This window comes from Xenia sp. Carnegie-2017, unplaced genomic scaffold (genome assembly GCF_021976095.1).
Source record: "Xenia sp. Carnegie-2017 unplaced genomic scaffold, XeniaSp_v1 HiC_scaffold_14, whole genome shotgun sequence".
In the NCBI taxonomy this organism is placed as follows: Eukaryota; Metazoa; Cnidaria; class Anthozoa; order Malacalcyonacea; family Xeniidae; genus Xenia; species Xenia sp. Carnegie-2017.
Genome location: NW_025813447.1, coordinates 1,923,023 through 1,939,962, shown reverse-complemented (window position 1 = coordinate 1,939,962; position 16,940 = coordinate 1,923,023). Strand labels below are relative to the sequence as shown.

Genomic DNA, 16,940 nt, shown 5'->3' with positions numbered 1-16,940 from the left:
TCTTTCAAAAATACTAAACTATCTTCAGATTCTTTAACATTACTATTGACTGGAAAATTATTTTTATTATTGCTGATTATAATTATGATTATTTGTTATACAATTTTGAAATGCTAATTAAACTATGAATTTAGCCAAACATCTCACGGATTCGTGCTCGTATGAGTTCTTTAACATCTTCTGTTTAATCTAACAATACAAATAAATAGGAAATTAAACCTTGAAAATGGAAGAGCGGTTCAAATTTCTGGAAATATGATGAAAAAAAGTCCCCCAGGTCGATGTCTAATCTTATGATGTTTTCTATTTTGACTCGAAGCTTGCATCTCAGCTTGCATGACGGATTTCATGCACAATTTTATTCTTTCGTTTACTTTTAAAAACGCTATTTTGATTTAATTACAGTTGGAACATAAGCAATCATCTACGCATGAAAACGTAAACATATGGCCATGCAAGATGTGAGTTAGTTGAACTTGAAAGCTACAAATAAAAACACGAAATCTATGAGGTGTTTAGCCAAATTTATACCATTTCAAAATTGTCTACTTTTTTCTCATAAACGTATACGTCAGAAATTTTTTTGTGGAAATTGTAAATTTTAGATAATTATAAACATAATTACGATTCTGATCATAAATAATTATAAGCGACTAGACATTTACGTTCAAACAACTCAAAAATTCTTCCACTCTCATCGAGTGTCTATTTTTTACTTAAAGTGATGATGTTCTCAACGTATTAAATTAGCTAATTCTACTTATTTGACGCGTGTATAGGATAGGCTGTGCTCGTGATATACAAGGTTCATGTTTTCACGAATTAAGCACCTAAGCATTATTCCTATAGCGAACATTCACTCAAGTCGTGACACACATTATCTTCTGGAGGGGAGAATAACACCATTTATTTTGTATTCTTTTGTATTTATTTTACATGGTCTCTCTTCCTGAGTTACGTAAGAAATGACAGTAAAAAATTTTTGTTGTAGCTGATGGGGTTTTTAATCGCCCATGATTTTAAAAATCTTACTGCAATCTGTTTCATCAAGATAAAATTTCAAAATGTTATGCCTCATGTAATTCATTGTGTAATTACGTCACAATAGTAGAGAATGCGGAACGACAAGCAGGAATTCGTTCATCACATTTCAAAGCGTTTGATGAAACATATTTTCCATATATTTTATCAAAGATGATGAAATGTTTTCGATCTAAAGTCATCCACGCCTGTAAAAGTTAAAATAATCTAGGCGTGTTTTATCACATAACTGCGCACATGTTCTTATGTCAGTTACGCAACTATTGGTGATTGCAAATAGTGCTATTAATTCGACTTTTTATGTCCTACTAAGGCCACTAATGCCACTAATGCTAAATATTCCCGATTTGTGGCATTTAAGGAAAGGATGTATTGATTCATACAAATTTATATTGGTTGATGCAAGTATTTATATTGAATAATACATTATAAATTAATTGTTACAATGTAGCTATATTTATCGATACAACATATTGATTGACACTCTATATAACGGAAGACATACAAATTTATACTGCCATTCATGTTTTAGAACACTATTACGATAAAACTCGATTATTAGTATATGCAGATATTTACATTTTATAATATGAGGGCGCTCCCTTCCCCCTAAACTTTCTTTCGAACCTTAGTCTTATTAAAGGCTATCGCCAATAGAGAGAAGAAAGTTCTAGCTCTACACTAAAATTTTATGTTGTAGAACTTTCTAATGGTTACAATTTGACGCTACACCCTGCCATTTACAACTTGTAATACACTTACAAAAAATGTACTCGTGTTTTTCATCGTTTCACTAACAACAAGTAAGAAAAGTATCCTAAGAGCAGGCTCCTTTCCGTGCTCTCTTCAGGAAAGATCGCAAAGCGACGCGGAAATCTTGCTTATAGTACGAATAAAGTATTGGATTGGTTAATGGTGGAAGAAAAACCAAAAGCTGTAGCATGTGGTTTGTATCGTTGGAGATGCGTTTCGAAATATCCGGGAATTTCAAATGAAGAAAAATTCCGAGATACCAAACAAGCCAACACATTATGAATGATCCTAGCATCAGTGCAAATGCCTTCAAAACTCTGCGATTCTGAAAGATGGCCATCTTCACATGACCATCGTCTTGCGCTTTGTATGTGTTGCTTTTTTTGCTGGATTCGGAGTCTATGGATGTAAGATGAGCATTTTCGTTGGTTGTTTGATTGGAACTTTGACTTAATCTTGCGTTGAACGAACTGCTAATCTCTTGATACATGCGCACTTGGGCGTAGAAGATCGCCACCAACGGTGCTAGAAACAACACAACAAAGGCGATAAGAAAGTATAAGAAGTCTTTCTTGTCGATGTCAGGATCTTTGGGTGGGATGAAAGGCAGCCAAAGTAATGGTACCAGTGCGACTATAGTGGACGTCGACCAAATACACCCACTGGCGAAGCGAAGGCTTTTCTTTTCCAACAAGTAAAACGGATGTATTATGCTCATGTATTTCTCGTACATAATTCCCAATATGTGTAGAATCGTAGAGAAAGCCAACAGACGAAAAAGTACCCCAGATGCAGTACAAACATTCAAATCGCTCACTGCATAGCAGTTCATTGTCACTGGTATGACAACAATTCCTGCTAAAAGATCGGAAAATGCAAGACTTGCGAGAAAGATATTCCTTGTCGATTGCATTCTTGGGTTATTTTGGTACAACAATAACACGATGCCATTGTTCACCGTTATCCCTATTGACAGCAGGATGAACGCTGTTTTATAAATTATAGCGTGTTCCAGCGATACACTGGCTGTAAAATTGAAGTTACTTGCGTTACCATTTGATTCGGGCATTTTTCTTGTCTTGTTGACACCGTTTGATTTATTTCATCAATTATACCAGAGACGTTTACGATCCGTTCATTATCTCAATGATGAATTCAATTTGTTCATCGTGATTACTTTCTCCTGCGTAAATATGCAAAGAGCCGACTTCAAACATAGCAAGTTATGAAATTCATGGCGTGGGCAGCTGTTCTAAATGAGACGCTGCAAATGATTTAATATCATTTGATATACACGCTATGTTTATATCTGTCAGCAGTTACAGATATGCTTACGAAATTAAGACGTATCTATATGCGAATGTCTACTACCACGTCTTCGTATTTCTCAATAAAAAGCACTAGCGAATATTGAATGATAATTAATGACTAAAGAAATGTCTGGGTTTTTTTTTAAAAAAATTGTTTTTATTAGTAGAGCAATATTTATATTTTTAGTGTACACAAAGTTGGTATTTTACTTAGGAGTTCGCATTTATTGTCCTTTTTATATATACCCATTTGTTTTAAGCAAGTACTGTTCTTAGTTGTTTACGATCATATTTTTCATGCATACTCAGAAATACAGCTGTGCTTGCAAAGCGCTAGAACGTTACCTATAATTACGTTTCATCGTAACTGATTATTGCATAATTATGATTATTCAAACAATTTTTAATACACTCACGCGATGTTTTTTTAAATCATAATTACTTTCTGGCTCGTGCAAGCATTGTTTGATTTGTTGCATTTCAAAACAAGAAAAACTTTTCTCCTTTTGAGAAGGATTAAAGATGTTATCGCTTTCTTTTTATGTTTATATAAAAAAAGCCGGATAGCAATTGTCAAGTTTGAGTCTTGAATGTAATGATAACAAAATTATTTGATTTGCGATCTGCTTGTACGGTCCTTAAATGATTGCAAGCGCCTTTTAGGTTGAATAACTATGGATGTAGTGATTATCCTTTTCTTTCAAAAGCTTGACCATTTTTTAAAACTCAATTTATATTATTTTAAGCTTATCATTCATTATCAGTAAGGCAGACAGTTCATTCTAAATATGTATGAAAATGACTTTGCGATAACTAGAGAAATGAAAAAATCAATGTTTACTCTAGTTGTGATTGCATTTGCTGGAGGACCGATACCACCATGTATTGTTTCGTTGTTATTTTTCGTTCAAAACATTTTTTTAAAGTTTTTGACGCCACAATAGAAAACAATCTATCAATTGTATTAAATTTTACTTTTCAAATGCCATAATTTCACTCTCATGAAGAAAAATATAATCACCTTTTTGATAAACTTGTCTCTTGACTTCATGCAGCCTCCCGTAAGTTGTGTTTCGATTTTAGTCACCAGTCTTCTTGAATCAAAAATAAAAACGCAAAACATAGTGAAGAAAATATTCTCAAGTGTCTATTAAGATTTATGCTATACTAATAACTAAACATAAATGTTATATTTTATGATATATGAATAACATGTTTAAGTGCAGTTCAATGTGCCTCTCTATAGGACTATAATAGAAAATAATGCCAGATTTATACGCTTTCGACTTTTGATGTTTAACTAATTCACTTTTTTAGTGGTGTTTGATAATTAATAGCGTTTTAAAAGCGCAGGATATGCCTTTATCCATCAAAGAAATTGACGGAAACATATTTTTAGTGAAATTCACTAATTCGATAGGTCTGTTTTTCATCACTATTTAATCTAAAACAAACTTTACAGGAAGATAGCATCGTCTTACATACAGCTCTCGGCCTATGACAGAGGTCAACTTCTAACATCCTATAAAATACGGATTGCGGACAAAAAGAATAAAATGAGTATTGCCTGTTTCAAACGTCCTTTTCATTCGTTTAAAGGGGGTAGGTATAAAATGCGGAACGGAATGGCGCAAAAAGGAATAAAATGCAGAAAATGAGATACGTAAAACGTGAAAATGGAAAAAAAGAAGCAAAACATCTAAAATTAAAATTGAAATTGAAATATATTCACTTCATCCAATAATTCGTCATTTATATTTTCACCAACCTTCGCATATGGAATATGAAATCGCAAATAAGTTCGTCAGCGAAGACGTACTCATAGAATGCTTCTATATCGCCCAGACAAATTCTGTCCCTGCCAAGGAAATTACGATAAACATTGTTCACGACGCATCTCTAATAATATTATTTTCCTATCGAGAGTGAAGTGTTGATCGATATTATACACCACTTATCACCCTGATAAAGCTGCTTTATTCTCTTAGTTGACCTATTTACGTTTCTATTGTTGCGTTTTACAGGCCATTTGGAGTAAATGTACCAACTGTTCGTTCTGCTTATACCAGTGGCATAACTCATTAAGGTTGATGCAGACGTTAATTGATGTTTAAACAACAAACATTGCAAGCACATTTTTATATTTGTGTTATGTTTTTGGTTTTGTTTTGAAATGATTGAGTGTTATTTGCTGGTGATAACTCAATGAAGAATATTATTGATTAGAAAAATAGTTGCACTTCATTCAATGTCATTAAAAGGAAAAGAGTAAAAATATGCAATATAAATAATGATCACAAATGAGCTTTGCGCAGGAAATGATTATATGTTTGCAGTGTTACCATTTTAATAACATAAGTTGGAAATAATTTATTGTAGTTAGATTTTGTCAGTGTGTGTTTGTTGAAACATACATTCTCCAGAGTGCTATCGAACCAGCAACTTGAGAGAAGTTAGTCTTGTTTATCGGATGTTAAGTTCTGTATAATTGCTCTTCACTGGAAAATTATATTTTTTAGAGATGCTCACCATATACAGATAATACTATCATAGTAAAAAATTGTTTATAATATTTGTTTAATGGAGATAAAATCGCAAGAAAATAAAATTTTTGTTGCAATTACGTTGTTCAAACCTTTCAGGATGTACTTCGGTACAATTCGCGGTTTTAAAAACGTTTTCATTTCGCTATTCTTTCGCTTATTCAGACGGCGTTCTTGATGGAAAAACCGGACAAATGTTACTTTGACGGATGCAAACTGTATATTGCTAAGCGATGATCAAATGTCAATGTTAAGATACGCTTTCAAATTCTTCCTGTCATTAGTAGAAATTACTAACTCAAGTGTAAGTAGTTGAAGGACTATTTTTGAGAGATACTTATGTGTAATCATGACAATATTTTTTATGGCTCCTTGTAGTTTAGTTTCCGTTATTGTAAATAAACCATATTTCATAAAGGAACAAATACATCCTTATACGCAAAACACTGTATAAATAGAAGTGTAGCGCAGCCATTGTAAAATAGACGTTGAACATTAAATGTGATCGTATTCGTATTGATATCTCTACTTCTTGGTGTACGTCAAATTATACGAAAGGAAGTAGATGAGCTACATCACAAAACCTAGCATGTGCAACAGAAAAATTCCTGTGAAACGCGCCATGCAGTCTGCACTGATTAACAAAGGTGTTAAATCAACGAACATAAATCATTTCCTTTTTTGTTTGTGAAGTGAAAGTCTGCAATTTTTTACCATTTTACTTGTTGATTTGTTATGTTTGATCTGAATTTATAAGTGATTGTATTTGTTAGATGAGTAGCATGAAATATTCTGTAGTTGTTGAGAACAAGGTTTTCAAAATGAAAGGAGTTTTATAAGTCAAGGGAAGATTGTTGAGTGGCGTGAACTTCTTCTTGTAGAGTGGCTAGGAAATGGGCATTTTCACACTCAGAAAAAATTTGCCCGACCACACTTAAAGAAAGCGCAAATTTGCATGCTCTTTTCAATTAACATTGACACTCGCTCGACCAAGTCGAGACTGTCTCTCTTCTTGCACTTTTAATTAGAAATATAAACAAAGTTTTTCTGATCCACTACCCACAATTTTTTCTCATGACCCGCGAGCATCAGACAGAGTCTATATAATCCGGACAGTTTGATACACAAATCATAAACTTCTCTCAATTAGCTATTAGAAAAGATGGAAGAATCTTGATTAGTAAAATTGTAATACGCTAAGATATAAACGATATTATTGCCTGGAAAAGGTATGTTCGATTGTCCGCAATCCGCATTTCATTCTTTTTGTCCGTCCGTCCGCATGTCCGTCGGTGCGTCCGCATTTTATCCCAACCCTCTGTGATCTTCCCTCTCTTCCTGAAGGAACTTGAGCCACCAACCCCGCTGATAGGTTTTCGCCTTTTATGGACTTCCTTATCAAATTTTCTTAAAATTCGACTTATCTCTCATCGTTGTTGACACGAAGAATAAGAAATGTTTGCGTGTGCTGCGGCAGGCTAACACACAAAAGTTGTAAAAGTTTCACTGCTGTGAATGCAATTGCCTGCGTGCATGCTGTGAAAGGTGGGCAAATAACAGTTGCGATATTTATAGCAGAAAATCGACGAGGAAGATATTATTGAAAACCGTGTTATTAAAACAAACACGTCGTGCATAATTTTGATACGTTTGACTGTTAACTTTAAATTATTCATCGGTTTATCCTCTATTTTATCAAGCGCTCTTTTTTTATAACAAAGTGGGAGGAATTTTAGAATCCAGTGCAATGTATTTGAGTAGTTTTTCTGTAAGAAAATGCTGTATTAAAATTGTGTATGATTTCTGTTTTGTTTAGTTAAGTCAAGACTTGCGATTACATATATTTGGTGAAATGTAGTCTGGAATAAAACAGCGGACATGTTTTAAAGACAAGTTCACCCGTCTGTTTGAAATGAAACGCAAGCAGAAATTACCAAGGTTTGTGTATTTTCAAAGCATGTAATGTTAACTTCCTATTTTAACGCACGCGTTGTTTGTCGCACTTCGCGAAGGCGAGAATGCTCAAAAAAATATACAACACCATCTGAAACTTGAATATCGTTATAAAACCGATGAAAGATAGTTTAGTTGACCCGAAATATTTTAAATATCTCCGAGGCTGCTTTGGTTGCCTAGTAAGTTAATTGGCTGTGCACTTGAATGAAAGATTGTCATATTCTACTGTCCTACTCTTACTTGGGCACTTTGTGCGGAGAAAGAGGAAGGGCAACAATATTTCTTCCAATGGCCTGGGGGCGAATAAAAACGTATATTTTGAAAAGTGTTCATTGTAATATATATAAAATGAACACTATTATTTGTTCTAACATTAAGTTCACGGATATTTTTTTGCATAATTATTTTTTGGAATTACTTTTAAATCATATTTTCTATATGACAATCGTGAAAATGGAGGACATTTATCGTTGCAACAGCCGGTGACCTGTTTGAATTATATCGTCGATATCTGCATCTTTAAAAAATATTCTACTGAAAGCATTCGGTCTTTTACATCTTTGCCGACACTTCAATGACCGTGAAGACTGTTCAAAAGTGCGTGAAAAGGGGGTAGGGATGGGGAAAATAGTAGAAGAGCATACTCAATATGTATAACACCAAACTTTATCCAAATAAATTACTTGTCCATGGAAAAAGTGGGGACTATGACCCCCTTCCCCTTTGCGCCTCCTTGCTCCACTGTCCATGTTCTTTAATGTGTGTTAGCATACTCGTATATTTTAATGAATGAAAAGTACACATAAAGAATAAAATAACATACAATAATATTTTTGCTAATTTTTATCAGCTTTATACACTTCTATAATTAATTGGTTTGATTTTAATGGTGTGGTCTTCTTCACATTGTCTTCTCTTTATAATAGTACCAAGGGTTGTGTCCAATTCTGATTATGAATATTGGTGCCCAACACAAATCTTTAAGTAGAGCCATTAAAAAAACAGAAACTTCACATTGCTATCAATTTTTACAACACTCCACTATTTAGTTTATTTTCATGCCTCTACTTAAAGATTTATGTTCGGTACTAATATTCACAATCAAAGTTCTTCTTTTATATTGTTACTTACATATCGAGCAAACAAGTTCGATAGGAATTAACAAACTAACTGTGTTTGCTTTTGGCTTCTTGCAATACTTACTTAAAATTTCCTAATATTCGCAGCTGCATATTTTTGCAATTTTGCATATTTTTGCGTTTATTATGGTTTTACCTAAACCTTATAAATATATTTAGACGTTTTCCCCAGTCAAGGGTGACTGAAGGCCAGACATCTCTGAAACATGACTTAAGTGAAAAATCTGAGGTAAAACGTGTGAAGCGCGAACAGGAAAAGACTTCATGTTGTAATAGTGAACTTGAAAATTCCATGCTTGGTGAATCTCCGGATTCCTCGCAAGGGCAATTGCTTCAAGGAAAAGAAAATATGAGAAATTGTCAAACATCTCAGCCTGCAAGTAGTTCGGAAGAACCTGAGCAGAAAAAGTCAAATAAAACTATAGAGAAGGGAGTTAAGACTATGGATAAGCCAAAACATTTAATGATAAAGTTTAAACTGGACCGATCTAAAAATTCCTGGGTGATTGCTCATCCCGAAATCGAAAAAGGTAAATCTTCTGTATCAAGTGCTCCACTTCAGCCTCGATTGTCCTTACATGAACGCCAGACGTCGAGAAATCACGAAGATATCCGAGCTTTTGAAAGGCATGTGCCGTACGCTGGTGAAAATTTTTTCTCAAACGAAAATTTTGGTGATATGCCTTATATTACTAAGGTATTTTCACTCTCGAGCAATTTCTATGAAGAAAATGTAGGTCAGAAAAACATGGTAAAGCACGGATTCTTTCCAGAATGCAACATTCAACAATCAGGTGAAAATTGTTGTAAACCATTTTACCCCGGTAGTATTGATGATTTCAACGAGAAATACGATGGAATTGGAAAAATCGCAAAACACAGTGAAGAAGCACAATCACAAAGTGATTATCAAATTACTGAAACATGGAGTCATTCAAATCACACAAAACCTTTGATGTTTTATAATAAGCCAAATAACAGTGTTTCTCAAATGAGTACGAATGTGTTAACATGGGATGGGAACTGGCTTAATAAACAATCAAAACTGACTGGAATAGATCAACACTCTACTGGTTCTTCGTTAAATACCATGAATAATCCAGTCACTTTACAAGGACTTGCGTATTCTCCGTTATTACTTATTTCTCATAAGGTTGCTAAGGAGGGATTGATGGTGAACGGTCAATTAATAAATCAAACTGGATTTTCACATCTTGAGGCGTTAAAGAGCGTTGAAACCGGCAATTTTACAAGCAACGCCTCAGTAAGTCCATATTTATGTAAACCTTTATTGAGTGCTTCAATACTCCATAATATGAAGTTTAAGAAGACCGTGAGCAATGATGATGATGTAAAACAAAGTCTTTGAGTAGTTTGGACGAAAGTCGATCTGATGTTATTTTAGATGATTTTCTACCAGAGTTCTTCAAATCACAAAGCAAGTACAATGGACTCGTTTGCAATTCTTCATTGTCCACTGAAGCTAGAGTGAGTAGTTTGGATAAGAGTGTCTCTATCTCACGTCGTCCCAATAGAATTTACAATACTAGCTCCGCCATGTCAGAAAATTCGGGTTTTGTTCACGATGGAGGTTATGGCTCCAACGGAATTTTTTCAAACTGCAGCAGTTGCTTGATGGTAAATGATTCCTCGCAATCAGAACTTGGTGAAAAATGCTCCACAACGATTACCAAGAAACGTTTGGTTGTTTCCGACGACCAATTGTCCAAGAAACGTTTGGTTGTTTCCGACGACCAATTGTCCAAGAAACGTTTGGTTGTTTCCGACGACCAATTGTTGTTTTCTGAGAATAACTTGATATGTTCCGAAGATGATCCTGTATTTTACGATGATGAATTGAATCCCTTTGAAGAATCCTGCACAAATCCCAAAGATCACTCAGTTTGTTCCAACAATCAGTTGATGTCTCCCACTGTGCAGATAAATCGTCCAGAAGGAGAATTGTTTTGTCCATCGTCAGTCCATAACAGTGAATTTTCCAAGATGTCGCCACATGAAGATAATCTAAATTTTCAAAAATTTTCGTACCGTGATGCTAATGTTCAGCGGTTAAAGCAAAAACTGGCGCACTACGAGGCAACTATTGTGAAACTACGAGCAAACCATCGAATTGTTCCTCTCGTTTGACACACAAAGGAAGTATATCTTATCTCTTTGATCATCCAGTTTAACTTACTTGGTACGTGGTACGTGTTGAAGCGTCTACGCTGACATTTAAAACCGTATGCTCATTTTAAGGCTCCTTTCAATTAGTTTATCGAATTGAATGGTTTGATGTTTTTGTCAATGACGTTATGTGGTAGCTAATTAGCTGGGATTGTGCGCAATTTGACTGCCCCAACGTTTTCCTATTGACTCGCTTTCCGGATTATTTTCTGAGTGGAATGAAATCATGAAAGTTTATTTTGTCACTGACGTTTTTTGAAAAGTTTTTTTGTATTGTTTAGAAGCTAGAGTATCACCTATTTTGTTATCGACACTTGAACCAATTTGAGGTTCAAAAAAAACGTTTTTTATACATATTTTTAATATTATCGATAATTACGCAACATTTTAATGAGTCGTATATTTAAAACTGACTCTTATAATTGTATACATTTCACATTTAAGGAAGAAGAGGTTTTATATATTTTTTTATACACATTAAATGCTTATTAAATCCATGCACCATTAAACATCCGTCTGCAATATTCATTATCTGTGATTGTATCCCCTAAGACGTCTATTGATTTTCTTGACGATTATACGAACACCAGTGAGTTAATATTTAATAAAATTCAAAACGTGTCACCTGTTCCAATGTTAAATCTGTTATTATTAGAGAATGGATAGCTTTCCGCGAAACAAGCATTTGCTCTGTTATCTCTTTATTTTAAGTTCTTCTTACCTGCGATACTACTCTTCTCAGCATAGTTTAAAACATTCTCTGATTAATATATTCCCACCTCTAAGAGTGGAATGCAAAGGTGACAATAATTGAGAACATTGTTAGCTACATTTTGAAATCTTAAATTATTTAATGTATTTCTAAGGATTTTTGTCGGAGTCAGATTAGGAAAAGGTGTGTTGAAAATTGTTTTGAAAGCACATGCTTTTAATTTAAAGGACAGTATCAACAAACGACTAACATTCATGTTGAATATGTATTGTAGATCTTTGATATGTTGAATTTTGGTATTTTGGTAAAAGTAATTACACTCGACTAACTTTAAAATGTCTGTAAAACGATCTTCGTTTTCTATGACCTTGAAAGTGAAAGGTTTTCAAATGGTAATTGGGACAGCTGAATGTTGTCCACATCTTTCACAATATCGCCTTAAAGAGAGCGATTGCTACGGTAAATGGACTAAAACCAAATAAAAACAACGAAACCCAAGATGAAACCGAGAAAAAAATCAAGAGTTCTGAAAAGGACTGTTTTTAGCATAAGAGTTTGATTTTTTCTTTGTTTTCTCTGGTTAGTTTTTTCTCCGTTTTATCTTGGGTTTCGTGGTTTTTATTTAATTTCAATCCATTCACCATGGCAATTGCTCTCTTTAAGGCGATATTCAAATATGTCACCACGACAAAGACTCTATTTTATCTTTCACAATACTCTATCTTGTAATATCGGTAATGGTAGAGCTATGATAATTATCCCAAATAGACAGCTAAATGCACCCATGATTTTGCCAACAACCGTTACAGGTACCGTGTCACCATACCTATTGAAAGTAAATACGCATTTTTGCAATTTTGTATCAAATACATAAAGGGGAGGGTAGCATGTTCACGCTTGTATCAGTTAATTTTTTCTTATAGAGTTTTACATGGAAATGCATGTTTGATTTGTTAGATATTATTTGGCAATTGTTATCAATCAATAAATGCTTAAAATGAATAGCAGAAACTTTGCTAAGAGGAGACCTTGGGGGGGCACCGTTTAATAAAAAAGTTCGCTTTGCCTTTGCAAGTGTCCCTCCACCCAGTTGAATACATCAAAAAGACCGTTTTTAGAAAGCTCATTTTAGATTTCTAGCCTCGAAAAATCTGTTTGCGTCATTGGTCAATGGTGGAGCAGTTTGATATCTTATGATAAACTGCTTCATCCTTCAAATATTAATGTGATATTAGTAATATTATGGTGATCTATACCTATTTCCACTTACCCTAATGTCATCATAGTTACCACGGTGTACCACATGGTATCTGGTATACTTTTGTATGTTGGTTTTCCATGTAGCGTCTCAATAGTGTACAGACAACAGCCAAAGAAGATATTTGCCAACAAGAATGCGAAATACAAAAATCCCAAGTCAGTGAGCGCTTTCTTTAAACGCCTACCAAACTTTCTCATGAATGTCGAGTGTCTCGCGAGTTTAAAGATGCGAATCACGCGCAACACACGAAGCATTTCCCAAAAGTGATTGTTGCTCAACCCATCGATGGTGAATCTACGTATGATGAGATCGATGTAAAATGGTGATATGGCAGCAAGGTCGATGAGATTGAATTTATTTTTAAAAAATTCAACGTAGCGTGGTGTGGAAAATAATCTCAGTGCGCATTCAATTGTGAAGACCCACATAAATATCATATCTAATGTTTCAAATACGTTGCTGTAACACTGTTCCCATGTTTCTGTATTGCCATGGCAACGTAGGGTTGCTGCGACTGCGCAAATGATGCTCAGGAATATCATAAGACCAACAAAGTATTGGAATAATCTTTCGAAGAAGGTGTTATTTTTTCCTTCTAAGAAGCAAGCAATCTTTTTGCGAATTCTACGCACTGTATTATGTCTTGTTTTCCCCCATTCTATCTTCTCTACTTTCCTTTGTTTAGTGTTTTTAGACATTTCATAAGACATCTCATAGCAATCGCCCCAGCAACATTTGTGAAGAGAATGAGCGGAAATTTTGTAGAATTTCAACTCATCATAGAACAAGTCGCGGCAGTCCATGTGAGAAACATGTAGTTTACCCGCTTGGTAGTAATTAAGTATGTGACGAAACAGCTCAGGATCTCTATCAAAAAAATATTCGTTGTTCTTCTTGTCGTAGAAAGTTGTCAGTATTTTTTGATCGCCAAGCAAGGTGTTCGGATGTTTTTGTAATGTACTTCGTCGCGTCTGAAATCGTCGTCCGCTCACGTTGATTATTACTTTTTCGCTTTTCTTCATTCTCATGATGGCTTTTTCATCTGTGGTGTGCAAACAAGTCATCGAAATGATGACGAGTGCTTTTCAAACCTAAAATCCAAATAAAATATTTTGTCATTGTATTTTGTGAACGAATGCCTGGTTTGAAAAAGAAATGTGTAACTGTCTCTACAACTCAGAAAAGGAAAAGTCTTCGAATAAATTTTTTCGACCAGTAGCGTATCCAGCGTTCGCCAGAATAAATAACAGCTCCTTAATTTTAAATTCAAAGTACTTTCAGAAAAACGCTATTGGTTTTGAATTTCTAAAGCCACTGTTTTCGACAGTTGGTCAAGTTTGCTGCAAATGAATAGCAAGAATCCTGCGAACTGCATAAGTATACAATCAAGCAAACTTCATTTGTACAAGCCTTGTTGTGCTTAAGCATTGGACGAAATAAAGCGCCCAGTGAAAATTATCGATGCGAGAGATTGATTTGAGTTTGATATTTGCTATTGTTTCATAATTCTTTGAAATACTATTCACAGTATCGACTCATGAATGAGTAATATATTAACCATAGAATTGATCAAGTCAATGATTGATCGTCCATTTTAATCTTCTCTGTTTGTCTTGTGGACGGAAGATTTGTACGTCAATTATTGAACATATAATAGATTTTTATTCACTATATTGCTCTTTGAAATAAATGTGTCTAAGCATCGATGATAAAAGGGGGAAATTTTCATTTACGAATAAAAGAACTAAGCACAATATCTTGAACTTCGATAGCAATGCCAACTAATACAAAATGTTTTTGCTTGGAAAATCCGTACGTCCTATACATTGTGCATGTGCATGCGTATTACTCCCTATGTAGTCCTTGAACTCCGGAAAGTACTGCATATAGTTTGTTTCACGCAAGGTACTGCATGTAGTTTGTTTCACGCAACGTACTGCATATAGTTTGTTTCACCCAACGTACTGCGTATAGTTTGTTTCACGCAACGTACTGCGTATAGTTTGTTTCACGCAACGTACTGCATATAGTTTGTTTCACGCAACGTACTGTATATAGTTTGTTTCACGCAACGTACTGCATATATTTCACTATTAACAAGCAGGTGATATCAAAGAGCATCTGCGTAGTTTGAAACGATGAATTGTTCATTTTATTGAACGAAATATTGTTTTCCTTTGACAAGAATTCTTTCCTTCTCATTTCTGGTAGCAAACTTTCATTTCAATAAAACAGCCATCGGTTTAGTATGTTGAATAGTGGTGAAAGGTAGATCCAAATCATACACAATGTATCTTCGATATACCTGTTCAATATGCCTGTTGTGCTCATCTGCAACATCTTTTCTATTTATGCGATCTAAACTTTATGTTTCAATATAGATATACAAACCTTTGTTTTAATAGATTAGAGAAATAGCCACTGTTATCGTTTTGTCATAGTATATACTTGATATGAAAACCGAAGGTTTATGATAGTTTTACCTCCATACATATGTAATACAAATTAGCAACGTTCCATATGTTGTTAGTATTGTGGGACTAAGTTCTTTTAGTTTCTCCGGATAATCTATGACGCGTTTCCATTTTAGCATCATGTACGTCAGTGTCATTGAATGCTGTATGATTTTTAATTACCTACCTTTTCTAAAATGAACTCTTTACATTGATTAATACTGTTTGGATTATCATTGCAAAGTATGTCCTTTCTCGGTGCTTTTATTTTCATTGCCTTCGTGCTTACAAGTCTCTGTTAAATTTTCCTTTGAGTAAGGAAAGTTATTGTTTTCTTTAAAGACATTCCAAACAAACTTCCTACTGTTAATGCTCCGTAGTTATAACGTAAGGGCCATGAGCAATTAATATTATATGATAATATTGCTCTAATTTTCCACTTGTAATCTACTCTGCAGGTGTTGGCGTTATACGTCGGGCATATGTTAGTGTCCTATCCTATATATGATGAAGTCAAACAAGGAATGTCGATATTTTGATTCGTATACAGCATCTGCTTGCTGGAATATGCCCTATGGGCCTGTGAAAGTTTAGCTCACTTGTTTGTTAAATGGATTTTTCTATTCACTTTTTATATTTAAATGCAACCTGTCTTCCTTATATATGAATAGAAATATCGTATTATAATTTTGAAGAAATTTTTAAAAAACTGTATGTTTCTGTTACTGTTGGATGAAATTCATTTTTCAGTAAGTCGTAGAAAATGAATTCATTCATTGCGAAGTAAATAATCAAAACTGGCGAACCGATTTATAATTTAGCGCTTTTCTCCATTTCCTGTGTTTTTTTTGTCGAATGAAATGAGCATATGTTTTTACAATTATTTCTGAGTTTCACTACCTGCTTGTAAATTCTCTTTCAAATTAAAAGTTTTATTGATTGTAACCATAACATCAAATTTCATTGTCCTATATCAAAAGGTCTTGGAAAATCCTGGCGATAACTGCTGTTCGCTAGCATCGGTTCATATCTTGACGATAATCATTTTTATGTTTATTCAATTTTTTCGCATAGTTATGACAATGTAAGCAGCAACCGCCATTCTGATAATTACTGTTTTCATTACGTTTTTCCGTTCAATACGTCACGGCTATCAACGGAATATTTGTAACTAAAAGCAAGCCAGACCGACGATAGTCTTATCATTAAAGTCAATAAAATGAATGATGGAAGTAAAGCCCAGTTTACACGAACAGTTTTCATGTGACACTAGAATACATTTTTCGAAAAACTGGTCGCGTTTCTGCCAATTTTCAATTTTCCCCTACATATTTGTTGTGCCTTTAGCAAGATCATTGAAAATTGCCGTTTTAATATTGTTATATTAATATTGCTACTAAACGAGGCTTAAATGTCTTAAATATTTATTGTGAGGTTTTAAAACTTGTTTGCTATTAATTATTGGCTTCGCAATTTCATAGCTATATGCATGTTATAATCCCTATAAAAAACTGATTTCAAAACAATTTTATACAGCAAAACATGTTTATGTGAATATTACACTCTTCCCAATTATTTTTAAATA

The 16,940-nt window shown here is 34.1% G+C and overlaps 3 protein-coding genes across 4 annotated transcripts; 1 reads left to right on the top strand and 2 right to left on the bottom strand.

Annotated features, from left to right (window-relative positions):
* Positions 1-1,433: 1,433 nt before the first annotated feature.
* On the bottom strand, positions 1,434-3,063 carry LOC124434442 (5-hydroxytryptamine receptor 1B-like). The gene has a single exon (XM_046984340.1). It carries the CDS (start codon positions 2,861-2,863, stop codon positions 1,859-1,861), a length of 1,005 nt encoding a protein of 334 aa, XP_046840296.1. The 5' UTR covers positions 2,864-3,063; the 3' UTR covers positions 1,434-1,858.
* A 4,047-nt stretch (positions 3,064-7,110) lies between these two features.
* On the top strand, positions 7,111-11,438 carry LOC124434441. Its single transcript, XM_046984339.1, has 3 exons — positions 7,111-7,192; positions 7,464-7,585; positions 8,902-11,438. The coding sequence occupies exons 2-3, from the start codon at positions 7,560-7,562 to the stop codon at positions 10,109-10,111; spliced, it is 1,236 nt and encodes a 411-aa protein (XP_046840295.1). The 5' UTR covers positions 7,111-7,192; positions 7,464-7,559; the 3' UTR covers positions 10,112-11,438.
* Positions 11,439-12,310: 872 nt separating this feature from the next.
* LOC124434206 (potassium voltage-gated channel protein Shal-like) lies at positions 12,311-15,736 on the bottom strand. Of its 2 annotated transcripts, none has more exons than XM_046984087.1 (3): positions 15,543-15,736; positions 12,912-13,993; positions 12,311-12,467 (listed from the first exon to the last, which is right to left on the bottom strand). In XM_046984087.1, the coding sequence occupies exons 2-3, from the start codon at positions 13,964-13,966 to the stop codon at positions 12,350-12,352; spliced, it is 1,173 nt and encodes a 390-aa protein (XP_046840043.1). In that variant the 5' UTR covers positions 13,967-13,993; positions 15,543-15,736; the 3' UTR covers positions 12,311-12,349. The 2 variants fall into 2 exon arrangements, with proteins under 2 accessions (XP_046840043.1, XP_046840044.1); XM_046984088.1 differs by lacking the exon at positions 15,543-15,736 and adding an exon at positions 15,294-15,452.
* Positions 15,737-16,940: the final 1,204 nt, after the last annotated feature.

What these genes read in the sequence shown, in the direction of transcription:
- LOC124434441 (XM_046984339.1), top strand. Translation starts at nt 7,560, where the DNA reads ATGAAACGCAAGCAGAAATTACCAAG. An exon ending in CGCAAGCAGAAATTACCAAG is followed by an intron (nt 7,586 to 8,901) that starts GTTTGTGTATTT and finishes AAATATATTTAG; the next exon opens with ACGTTTTCCCCAGTCAAGGG.
- LOC124434442 (XM_046984340.1), bottom strand. Translation starts at nt 2,863, where the DNA reads ATGCCCGAATCAAATGGTAACGCAAGTAACTTCAATTTTACAGCCAGT.
- LOC124434206 (XM_046984087.1), bottom strand. Translation starts at nt 13,966, where the DNA reads ATGACTTGTTTGCACACCACAGATGAAAAAGCCATCATGAGAATGAAG. An exon ending in GTAACTATGATGACATTAGG is followed by an intron (nt 12,468 to 12,911) that starts GTAAGTGGAAAT and finishes TACTTTCAATAG; the next exon opens with GTATGGTGACACGGTACCTG.